Below are 12603 nucleotides of genomic sequence, written 5' to 3' on the forward strand. Positions count from 1 at the left end.
GAGATGCTGTCATTTCTCTGTCTTTGTACAATGCCTTGTTCAGTCAACGGCTGATTAATAAATGAGTGAATTCATCATCACCCTTTCTACAGAACTCAAAGTGCATAGCCTGAGCCAAAGATGAGTCAGTGGCATCCTCTTTGCACTGCAAGGACCACACAAACAGCACTTACCACAACACCTAACCCTTAGTGTTTATTTTATTTAAAAATTTCTTGAAGAGCTAGGATATTAATTGGTGATAGTGATGCGCTAGGTGTGATGGGCTGCTTGATTCACAATGTGAAGGCAAGATGGAGCCTCTTTCTTCATGAAAAAGATGCTCAAAATATTGAATAGAAAAATGAACTACAAAAAAATTGAACACACGTGCTCTAAATGTCTTTTGCTCTCCACACGAGGCTCTGTGTTGAGATCAGAGATGCAGACTAAGTTCTAATCTGAGTTGTTTTCAATTTTTTGTTGTAAAAAGTTTCTAATTTACTAACAAACTCAAAGAACAGTACATTGAGCATCCTTTACCCACCACCTAGATTCAACAGTTGAGTCAAACTGAATTTTCTCTATGAGGTACAGTGTTTTAATCATGTGGCAAGAGATGACTTTATAAGCAAAGCAACACAAGTTTTTATATGTAACTGAAAAGTCTGTGTAATAGCAGTACTCTTGAAAAAGGTGTGGTCAGAGGGTTTGTGCCAGAAATCTTTCAGCTTCCCCACCTTCACAGCTTCGTTTCTCCAATTTACTTCCTCAAATATTACACTAAAGTTTATTAGGGCTTGCCTTTGTGTGTTTACACTTTATGAAATTGTAACTTTCCAGTAGTCCTGACAGCATAGTCTTGGGAAAAGATCCTAGGATATTTTATCTGTTAGCTTGCATCATTTCTTATCTCTGTAGACTTAATTATAAACAAGGCTGCCTTAGCTTTTCCTTGTTTCATGGTGAAAAAAAAAACCACACACATAACTTAAGATGTTATAATTATTTAAGTAATTTCTTCTGAGAGACTCTCCTTAGATGTGCTCAATCCCTGCGTTTTCCTTTTCCCTGAATTATTTAATTTCCCTGCTCCAGAAGTCTAAGTTCTGCCCACAGCAAACATTACCTGAGCACTTACTGTAACAGCAGTGTGGGAGAAGTCTGGGTTTCTCTGGACAAACAGAGAAAAGCAAGCTGTCGAATCAATCAATGGTTGTAATTACAGGAGTGACCTCAGTTTCTTTGGGAGGATTTGCTGTTGTTGTTGTTGTTGTTCCCTGAAGATAAGCCATGAGTGAATACAGAAAGGAGGGAGAGACGTTTGGGTATAGTGATGTAGCAGGAGCCTCCAACCAAACCCTGCCCCTCCGCTGTAAGGTGTTAACCACGTCATGTGCAGCTGCTGACTGAGACCAAAAGAAACTTCTCTGAGCCCTTACCAGTGCCAGTGTGCAAGTCCTTTATGTGCATTATCTCATTTAATCCTCATAATCCTATTTTATGAAGTATGGAACCAGGCTAAGTTACTTTCCCCATCAGCTGGGGCAAAGTCCACATCTTTCAGTCACTCTTGTTTTCTGAAATTATCTTTTTAAAAAAACCCAGAAATAACACCCATAACTCCATCTGTAGGGATTGTATTTCAGGCCTTGTGTATGTAAGCACCAGAATAGAAACATGTAAGTATAGGTTTTTGTACAAACGTGGTATTAATTGGGCCATTTGTCACCTGATTTTGGACTTTAAAAATTTCACCTCTTGCTATGTTAATATTTTTATTTATATTTTCATTTTAATGGCTACATGAGAGTCCACTTTTCCGAAAATTTTATTTTAACTAACTTGTTGGTGGGCATTTGATTCTTTTTTTCTTTGCATCTTTCTTTTTATTTCTATGTAATTTTCTCACTTCCTGTATACCCCAGAGTAAAGCTTCTAAATGTCTTTTTATTCAAAATGATTACTGGACTTAATAAGCCTCATAGTGATGATAATCTAACAAATATATCATGTTTACTACATACTAGGCACTGTTATAGGCACTTTATACAAAACTGCTTTAATAAAAACAGAGTTCTCCTCTAGCGATGTGAAGTAGATACTGTTACTGTCTTCCATTTTTACAGGTGAGGAAACTGAGGTACAGAAAGGTTCAATGACTTGCCCAAGGGCACATCCGGAGGCAGAGGCAGAGTTGGCTTCAAAGCTTGCGTTTTTTTTTTTTCGTTTGATTGATTGGGGGTTTTTTTGCATTCTTTTTTTATTGAAATGTGGTCAGTTTGCAATATTGTGTCCATTTCTGGTGTGCAGCATAATGTTTCAGTCATCATATACACACATGTATTTGTTTTCATGCTCTTTTTCATCACAAAGCCTGCATTTTTAACCATCACTTTGGTCCTGCCTCTTGATACAACTCATTTCAGAAGTGTGAGATCCTCAAGCCCAGAATATAAGAAAACAAAAATACAGGCATGCTCTTTGATTGTTTAAAAGTGCACCCCTCCTTAGGATCGGTGCCATGCTTCGCTATTGAGTTTTTAATGGTTGTACTTCCCCAGGCTTGTCGCTCCCCTGAAGTACAATAAAAGTGAGCACAGGATGACACAGAGTGATATAAACCCCTCAGCACCTACCCCCCACCCCCTCGCCTAACTCAGGACAAAACTGTGTGCAGGTTGGATTCAACTTCTGTACCCCGCTCCCCAGCTCCCTCCCACCTCCCACCCTGACACCCACCCCCTGCAGTCTGAGGGGCAGGCTTTCCTGATCAGGGGTCCCCCAGTTCCAGGTAAAGTCACTCAGTCCTGCCAGCTCCTCGCTCCCCAGTTTCAGAAGCTGTCAGCTTCCCCAATACGTGCTTTATTATCCTCTGTTCTCTGGTTTGACTTTGATTATCCTTTGGTCTTTGAAAAAAGCATTCTTCCCTTTATAGTGAAATGTCTCCTTGACCCATTGGAAAGACCAGCCCCTCCCCACTCCTCCCCTCTGGGCACTAGATGGAAAATAAAAATCACCTGCATTTTGCTTGTAACAGAGGCGAAAACCCTTCCCATAGCTGTAATGAGAAGACATCTCAGTCTTAGTCACCAAGGAGATTTCACTGTAAACTCCAGTTTCCTGACCTCCCATCTCGGGCCCACTGGCCATTTTCAGAAAAACCCGAGGGAAAGAGGAAGCTGTGAAACTCCCCATCCCTCACTGGTTAGTGCCCTCGGAGTTTCCAGGGGAGGGTCAGCGGTGGCCTTGCTGCTCTTGCCGGGGTTAACTGTCACAAACAGGACGACCAGCGGCTTGGAGCCGCCTGGGTATTCAGCTTCACATTCAGGCTATTTCTGTGACCAATTTCCCACCTGGAAGAGTGAGACTGTTTCCGATGCTACCTTGTCTGTCCCACGGCAAGCCACGCTCCTAATGGACAGCACAGAAGACCTTAGAAGGGGAAAAGTTTGCAAAACAGTTTGCCTTGGGCTGTATGAGAATCAATAGTTGTATTGGTGATTTCTTTCTTTTCCATTTTTGTTTTTCAAATCAAATTGCTTGGTGCTTTTGGCCTGGTCCCTGACCACCCACACTGACTCCGCTTTTCTTTTTTACTTCCTCTCCTCTTCCTTTTCAGGGTCTTTGGCTCTTGTCCAGTGAGAGTTACATCTTCCCTTTTAGAAGCTTACATCTTTCTCTTCTTGGTCCACTTAAACTGCCTTCGTAAAGTCTGGAAATCACATGTATCTGTACTTACCTGTCTCCCTAAAGTTATCATTTGGCTTTCCGCCAACCTTTCTGTCACTTCCACTTCACCAACCATTTTCTTCTTGTCCAGAAGTAGGTCAAGATAAGAAATTCCCTTCTACTTCTTCAGTCTTCTGGTTAACAAGGCAAACAAAAAGCTTGTGAAATGGTCACTTGGTAGGTCAGAGAAATGAAATCTCCCGGCACTATACACAGTCGGAGCTAAGGACGCAGAACATTGGTGTCAGATAAACCTGGGCTCCCAAGCTGCTCTACCAGTTGCGAGGTGTGTGGTTTGACTCAGGGATCGACTGGGATTCTGTCCCCTCCTTCGTCTTCCACGTCGGATCCAGCACCTCCTGCTTCTTGTTTCCTGGTGCCTCTTGGCTTGGCTCTTTCCTTTCCCTTCCCATTTTCCCTGCCTTAGACCCCTCTCTTCTTGTCTTGTTGTCTGAACTCTCAACTCTGAGCCCTCACCTCCCCTCTCCCAGGACTTCCCACATTACCCCAGAGCCGCTAGTTACTTGTCTGCCTTCACCCCCAAACTGTCAATTCCCTGAGAACAGAAACCTGCTTTTCCTAACTCACTGTTGTATTCTTGATTCCTGCCACAAATAGCCTCCACCCTGGACCAGAGAATGAATGAGTGAATTCACGAAGGGATGAATGACTTCCTGGGTTATTTCTGCAACTCCCTCCAGACGTCCCTCCCATAACCTTTCCCGCTGCCGTCACCCTAAACTGCAGTGGTGTTGGTAACATTCCTCTCCTGCTCAGGGATCCACAGCACCTCCTCCCCGCTTTCTCCATCAGGTTTAAATAATTAGGCTTGTTTTTCAAGGTCCCTGATGCGACCCGTTGGACCCTCTTTTCTGCTATATTGCAATGTGCACCCCTGTTTCAGCTAAGAGGTCTCCCCGCTGCTCTCCCTGTGGCCTCGTGAATTCCCCCATCTCATGTCTTAAGTCATGCTGTTGCCTCCTCCTTGGATGTCTTTTCTTTGCTCTCATTAAAACAAACTCATCTGTGAAGACTTAATTCCTGCTTCTCTGAAGCCCTCTGAACGTTTCTCACTGTCACTGGTCTGCCTTCTTTGATCGTCTATGGGCCTTCAGTTTAATGCTTTAATTATTCCATGTGGGCAGGTTTGGTCACCCACATGGATTATGGTGTGTCTGAGGACAGGAGCCATCCTTATAGGTCTTTTGCATCCTACACAGTTCCTCCTGTTTATATTTCTTGCCCATACATAGTCTTGTCTGTCTGTCTGTCTGTCTTTCTTTTCAAATAGGCTATATAGAAGTGGCCTAATTCAGTATCTTCTGAACAAGCCTTAGATTTTCTTATTCTAAGGGAATTTTTTTCTATTTCTTCAATGCATGAAGGCATGTTCAGCAGCTCCTGGGTCCCCCACCCCTCCTGTATTATCCACCATCCCAGGTACCTGGTAGGCTCAGTGGATAATCCCCAATCCCATATACCTGGTAGGCATGGCGGATGAACACTTCAAGTAGATACTAAAGCCTGCTTAGAACACCCAAAGACTTCTGTACAAACTCAGTGGGTTTGAGCCCTCTTCACTGTTAATCGCTATGTAAGGAGACCAATGTCAGAAAGCTGTTCTTTCAGGAAGCTGGGGAGTTACGGGTTCCCCCACCTACAGAGGGTCTTCCATATTTCTGGGGAGTTAGACTAGTCTGGGATGTACATAAGAGTAGAGGCTGGAACCTCCTTGTCTCTCTTAGGAGCCCCAACTTCTCAACCTTTAATGTGCGTATGAATCACACTTGGATTATCTTAAAATGCGAACTCTGAGTCAGTGGATTTGGGGTGGGGCCTGAGATTTTGTATTTCTAGCAAGGTCCCAGATAATACGGAGTCTGATGCTGCCTATCCGTGGACCACACTTTGAGCAGCAGGAGCACACAGGCACCTCCCTGTCCATTGAACTTTAGAGAGTGAGTGTCTCCAAGAAGACGCCTTCCATGTCCACCACCACCCATTTCAGCATCTCCTAAGAGAACCTGACTAAGTCTGTCTTCAATTCTTTCTCATACAGTGTATCTAAGTTTTGCAACCATAAACACCAGCCAGGACAATATATATTCCATGCAGAAAATGATGACGCCCAGTTCACAAAAACGTTCACGCTGAATATAAGAAGTAAGTTAAATTGCCAAGAAATTTGATTTTAATCTCTTAACTCCTTAATTATGTACTAACGCGGACCAGAAAGATCTAAGCAGTGGCTTAGGGAAGGAATGCTGTAAAACTGTTTTGACATGCTGACGTGTTTTGAAATTTTAATCCGTATCTACTGGCTTTGTTTATACACAGATCTCTTTCTGGGCTCATCCTTTGAAGCTCAGAGGCTGATTCCATGTCCTCTCCGAAGGTGCTTGAGTGTGTGGCTTTACTGATCTTAGTATTTTGAAAGGTCTTGTTAAGGAAAGGCCAAAAGTCATGTTACCCACTGTTGAGTTGTTTTGATATCTTTTGTGTCTTTGGTCGATAAAAAGATGAGAGTACATCTCACTGGACTTTTTGCAGATGCTTCTCCTGAAGCTAAGACTCATTTTGAGGGGCGCAGGTAGACAGGGGGCCACAGCTCAGCTCTCTCCAGGAGGGGCCCAGCAGTGGAAAAGGGGTGCTCCCCAGAGAGGTGGTGGGGCTGCCCGCACAGGTTTGCATGACAAGGGGAAAGAGGGAAAATCCAGTCACCCTGCATGAGACCCTCCTAGAAGCACGAACCGCTTGGCGCACTCGGGCAGTCTATGTAAAGCTGACTTTGAAGCCCTTTCTAGAAAGTACATGATCTTATTTTTCCTGTCGTCTTCTGCAGGGAAACCTCAAGTGCTCGCCGAGGCATCGGCGAGTCAGGCTTCCTGCTCCTCTGATGGGTACCCGTTACCATCCTGGACCTGGAAGAAGTGTTCAGACAAGTCCCCCAAGTAATAAGGACATTGGCGTCTCTTGTATTAGAAGAATGTAACACTCACACTCTTTCTGACATATTAACACTTTCTCATCAACACAATTTCAGAAGAAACAATAAAGGATTTAAAATGCTTACCTGCCAGGAGGGAGGGTATAGCTCCGTGGTGGAGCACATGCTTAACATGCACAAAGTCCTGGGTTCAATCCCCAGCACCTCCATCTAATAAACAAACAAGCAAATAAATAAACCTAATTATTCCCCCCCCCCAAATCCCCAAAATTTAAATAAATAAATAAATAAATGCATGCATGCATGCTTACCTTCCTAGTCAACCATAATTCTAAGTGGTCGCAGACTGTTTCTGATAACATACAATAGGTGTGTCTCTGGTAGAGCCCACTCGAGAAGCCCTCACTCCCAATCCGGTGATGCCCCCTCCCCTTCTAACTTCTCTGTCCGCCCTGTCTTTTCAGCTGCACGGAAGAAATCACAGAAGGAGTCTGGAATAAAAAGGCTAACAGGAAAGTGTTTGGCCAGTGGGTGTCCAGCAGCACTCTGAACATGAGTGAGGCCGTCAAAGGGCTCCTGGTGAAGTGCTGTGCATACAACTCCCTGGGCACGTCTTGTGAAACGATCCTGTTAAACTCCCCAGGTAGACAGCAGTCACTGCTGTAAAGCACCACCGTCAGGAATTCCCTACGAGAAGTTAGTCCCCGTAGTTCACTTTTATTTGGGGAATTTTACAAGAGGATGTAGGTTCAGTGTGTGAGACAAGGCTTTTGGGGTCAGGCAGGAACCCCCACTGAACATATATGTTTCGTAGTTCAAGGGCAGAGTGACTTCTGCTTACGTCATTGTGACCCACAAATTCGAGTGACGTGGGTAGGACCGTAAACCCTCAGTGTAGTGGTTACCTCCAGAAAGATCCCGGAAGTGGACTTAGCCATTTGGAGGCTACCATTTTCCCTTTTGGTTAATCTCCTCATTTACCTTTAGCCTGCTGTTTTATCACTTGGGTTCGGTTCTCAGAGCCCTCATAAGTTAAGCAATTCCGAAACCCAGCTGCCTACACGAACAGTTTAGCATCCCCAAACTAACTTCTCCACGTTCGCAGGACATCTTCATTCCGGGAACATGAACTTCTTTTTTTCTTTAATCTGACTTGCGTATCCTGTGGGTTTAAATGGATGCAATTCTTAAAACCCTTGGTACATGGAGTTTCTAAGTGGGTTCAGAATCGTTTAGAATTTTCTGGGAAGGAAGCGTCCTTTGTTATGAACGTGGCCTGATTTTCTGTGGGGAGTAGCATGTTTGCAGAGGGCTTGTCAGGATGAAAAGAATGTTTCCTCTAGGAGCATGTGAGAGGCTGTAAGGAGCATCCTGGGCTGCAGTGTCCCCCAGGAATTCTCACCCGCTGCTCTGCAATGCTCTTCTGTTGCAGGCCCCTTCCCTTTCATCCAGGACAACATCTCATTCTATGCAACGATTGGCCTCTGTCTTCCCTTCATTGCAGTTTTGACCATGCTAATTTGTCACAAGTACAAAAAGGTAAGAGCGAAGGTTAAAAAGTCATCACTGTGTCCCACTTCTGGAGAATGCCCTGTGGCTAATAGACTCCTTATTTCATCTCCGAAGCAATTTCGGTATGAAAGCCAGCTGCAGATGGTGCAGGTGACCGGCTCTTTGGATAACGAGTACTTCTACATCGATTTCAGAGAATACGAATATGATCTCAAATGGGAGTTTCCAAGAGAAAATTTAGAATTTGGTAAGGATGTTCCAAATGTTTCTGTCGCATTTTGTTCCTGTCGGGAGCTCTCTGGCGTGCACTCACTCACCGTTTATCTTGCAGGGAAGGTCCTGGGATCGGGTGCTTTTGGAAAAGTGATGAATGCAACCGCCTATGGAATTAGTAAAACAGGAGTCTCAATCCAGGTGGCAGTCAAAATGCTGAAAGGTACGGTTACGTGGAATGTACCCATGGAGATGCACAGAGGGGGGAGGTGCCGTCCCCCACCTCCTCTTTTCCATCATTTTTATGGCTACCACTTGCCATGTTTCAGAGCTAAAGAGGGAGCGAGATGGGGTTAGTGTCAACCAAGTCATGAATATAAAATGCAAGTCATGAATGCAGAATGCCACCTCTTCTTCCTCCTCTCGCTTTGTATAGGTTTTTTTCAGCTTCAATATTTGGGGTACCATTGCTAAGGCAGCTCTTGTGTCTTACCTTTTGACACAGAGTCTGGGTAGAAGAGGGAATTGGAACCTTCTGTACAACTTTCCACCCATTTCTCATCCGCTCTCATCTCCCCCCACCCCCAGGTCCTCCCCTTAGCATCTCTCTCTTTTTGAGAGCACCACAAGCGGGCTTTGGCTAAGTGCTCAGTGACACATCCCCACCAATGAACTAAGTCTAACAGGCATTCTTCTGTCCTTGTGTTACTTGAACTTTGAGCAGAAATTGGCATGATTGCCTGTTCTCTCCGTCTTTACATGCTTCAGTCCTTGGGTTTCCATCTTGCCGTATTCTCCTGGTTTTCCTCCCACTGCTCTGACTGCGTCCCAGTCCTCTGCTGGCCCGTCATCTTCTCACGCAGCTTCTTGTGCCGAGTTCCTGAAGGCTTGCTCCTGCGCCTCCTTCCATTTCCCTCCACGCCCTCACCATCGGCTAGCTCAGCTCTGCCCGGGACTCCATCCTACATCCCAGGGGTTCTCACAGTGACATCTCCCTTCTGAGCTTCAGGTTATGACCAAATGTTTGCAAGTCTCAAAAGTCCCTCTGATTCATCCAGAGTGGACTCCTCCAACCCTGGCCCCCCATCAACACTCCCTCTCTCACTGGTTGGTTACGGGTACCAATGACTAACCACATTCCATGCAATTGGGCAGACCAGAAACCTAGGACTGACTCATCCTTGAAACCATCCTCATTCTAGTTTTCTGCTGGGTGCCTCTTGAGTGCGTCCTCTTTTCTCTTCATTTCTATTACTGCCACCTGGTCCAAGTCTAGCTCTTCTGAATGGCCTCACTAGCCTTCCGAGCAGCTCCCCTATGTGCGCTCTTCCCTCCTTTTGGATTCTGTTATACTGGAGCTCAAGTGATGGTTATGAAATACAAAGCAGATCATACACTTTTCTTACTTAATGTCTTCAGTTGCTTTCAATTTCTCTTGGACAGTCCGTACCTCCCAGGACAACTTGGCTGCTCACCTCTCCCCTTGCACCCTCTGCACGGCATCATGAGGCCGTCTCTTGGTTCCTCTGGAGCTCTGTGCTCCCTCCTCCCACCTCAGGGCCTTTGCACAGGCCATCCTTCCGCTTCCCCTTTCACACAGTTATCTCCCACTCCTCCTGTAGATCTTGGCTCAGATACCACTTCCTCAGGGAAGTCTTCTCTCACGCCACAGATGAGTGCAAGCTCCCTGCTAGATGTTATAGTCTATATATAGACTATGTAGCCTGGTCTGAGCTGTCCCATCCCACAAAAGGCACATTATTTGATTCAGCTTTCATACTAAAATCTTTAAAATTCTGTCTGAAAACACAAGGTATTGTTATTCCAAATGTATGTATTATTTTATGCATTTAAACATTTTTATGAGGGTATAGCTCAGTGCTAGAGTGTGTGCTTACCACACAAGGTCCTGGATTCAATCCCCAGTACCGCCATTAAAAAAATTGAAAAGAAAGAAAGAGAGAAAGAGAGAGAGAGAAAGAAAGAAAGGAGGAAAGAAAGAAAGAAAGAAAGAAAGAAAGAAAGAAAGAAAGAAAGAAAGAAAGAAAGAAAGAAAGGAGGGTACAGCTCAGTGGCAGAGCGCATGCTTAGCATGCATGACATGAGGTCCTGGGTTCAATCCCAGAACTTCCTCGAAGAATAAATAAATAAGCCTAATTAACTCACCCCCCTCAAAAAAAAAAAACTACTAAATAAATAAACCTAATTACCTTCCCCCTCACAAACAAATGAATTAAAAGAAATAATAAAATGAATAAACTTCATGAAAACCTTTTTTAAAAAATAAAAAAAATTAAAATTTTATGCAAATCTTCTCTGACCCGTGGAAAATGTTAATTTTTTAAAAGACATAAAATACCTATTTGACTTCCACCTTCCATTTGTAATGCTCTTCCGCTGACAGAAAAAGCAGACAGCTCAGAAAGAGAGGCTCTCATGTCTGAACTCAAAATGATGACTCACCTGGGCAGTCATGAAAACATCGTGAACCTGCTGGGTGCGTGCACGCTGTCAGGTAACTGGTTCCCCCTGGGGACACCTAACCGGGAACACTGTAGCCTGAAGACAAAGGGGACATTTGTGCTCATTTTCCTCTCCTTTGCTCAGTCCTGGTGGGGGCCCTCGAATCCAAGTGGGGCAGGACATTGAGCGCTCTGTAGTCAGGTGGGTCTGTGTAGGCAAGGCCTGTCTTCACTGGGATAAGCCACTTAATTCTAACCTACTTAAAACAATATCAACGCGGCAAGCGCATTTTGTGGCGTCTCTCTCCTCCTCGGCTGTGAAACTGGCACAGATGCGGCGGTGAGGACAGCTGAACAGCTTGGCCGCAGCCCCTGCTGGGCTGCTTCAAATGAGGCACAGCCAAGGAGGCATGTCCAACTTTACTTTCCCAGAATCCAATGGAGCACATGCCCTGATTCTCGCACTTCTGCCTAGAAGTACCCAAACCATGGGCCCAGCAGTTGTTCCTTCTGGGACAGCCAGCCTGGGACTGGGACGAAGGGATAAAGAGAAGATGAACTTAAGAGGTGACTAGGGATGTACCTCTCCCTCCTCAGGCAAACGACAGATCAGCCTGTGTTTACCAAGTGCTCCCCGTGCAGTCAGCATCTCATCCCCAGTTGCAAACTGGAGAATCCCGGTGGCCAGTGGTTACTGGTGAGGCTACATGGACCACAAGGGGGAAAGTGGGAGGCAGGAAGGTACAGCTTTCCAAGCGGGTTTGAGCAAAAAGCTGAAATTGAATTTCAAGTGTAAGAAGAGAGAGGTTCAGAGAAAGGGGTACGCTTCCCAAGTCAGGGGAGAAGGGAGCGCTCATGTATGTTTTCTGCTACACAGAGAGCTGAAAGAATTATTTCGTGTTTGTACACCTATAAATAAAATTGTCACTGTTTCAGGACCTATCTACCTGATTTTTGAATATTGCTGCTACGGCGATCTTCTCAACTATCTGAGAAGTAAAAGAGAAAAATTTCACAGGACGTGGACGGAGATTTTCAAGGAACATAATTTCAGCTTTTATCCCACTTTCCAGTCACACCCAAATTCCAGGTAAGATGCTGGGTCAGTTTCCTAATTAAAGATTATAGAACAGACAGAGTAAGATGGTTCAGCACCCCTCACCAGCCAGTTTCTAAAGGCCATCGTCCGGCATTGTGTGGTCTGTGGGTTCCAAGACTAGAAAGGTCAGTTATCTTTGCTGTAGTTCCCCCATTGACTTGGAACAATGAGGCTTTTCCTTTCCTGTAGCAGGTGCTGTAGCTGAACCGGTCTCTGTCCACCTGCACCTAATCGCAGCCTAGACATAGATTCAGTCTTAGGAAAGATGCATTATTCGATCTTTCAGGCCTCCTGGTTGACACATAGGAATTGGCAGAAAGAATGAACACTTTTCCCCAAATCCTTGACATATTCATGGAAAGTAGTGCAGGTCCTGGGAGTATTGCACAAAAGAGTTCTAATCTCATGAACTGGACGTTTTAAAGTGAGGATGGATTGACTGACTAATGACAAGGACAAACAGTCCCTCTGCCCTGCATTGTGTATTCTGCCATCCCTGGGACCCTGAGTGATTCTCGGTCCCAAGAGGGCTGCGGGTTTGGTAGGATGCTCTTCCTCATCCTTGGAGATTTCTTGCTAATCACTTGAACATGGTCGCTCTAGACCACCCTCCTCTGCATGAGTTCACAGGCACTCTGTGAGAGTGCCTCCTCCAGCCA

At 45.0% G+C, this 12603-nt stretch overlaps 1 protein-coding gene across 2 annotated transcripts in view; it reads left to right on the top strand.

Moving 5' to 3' along the window:
• FLT3 (fms related receptor tyrosine kinase 3) overlaps positions 1-12603 on the top strand; it is a 69234-nt gene that overhangs the window by 44263 nt on the left and 12368 nt on the right. For both annotated transcript variants that reach the window (XM_032496395.1, XM_032496394.1), the window contains exons 10-17: positions 5771-5874; positions 6554-6662; positions 7123-7301; positions 8091-8197; positions 8285-8417; positions 8502-8606; positions 10788-10898; positions 11782-11935. In XM_032496395.1, coding sequence (XP_032352286.1) covers positions 5771-5874; positions 6554-6662; positions 7123-7301; positions 8091-8197; positions 8285-8417; positions 8502-8606; positions 10788-10898; positions 11782-11935 — 1002 coding nt within the window. The remainder of the gene's footprint in view (positions 1-5770; positions 5875-6553; positions 6663-7122; positions 7302-8090; positions 8198-8284; positions 8418-8501; positions 8607-10787; positions 10899-11781; positions 11936-12603) is intronic.

Source organism: Camelus ferus, chromosome 14, assembly GCF_009834535.1.
Source record: "Camelus ferus isolate YT-003-E chromosome 14, BCGSAC_Cfer_1.0, whole genome shotgun sequence".
NCBI classification, from domain to species: Eukaryota; Metazoa; Chordata; class Mammalia; order Artiodactyla; family Camelidae; genus Camelus; species Camelus ferus.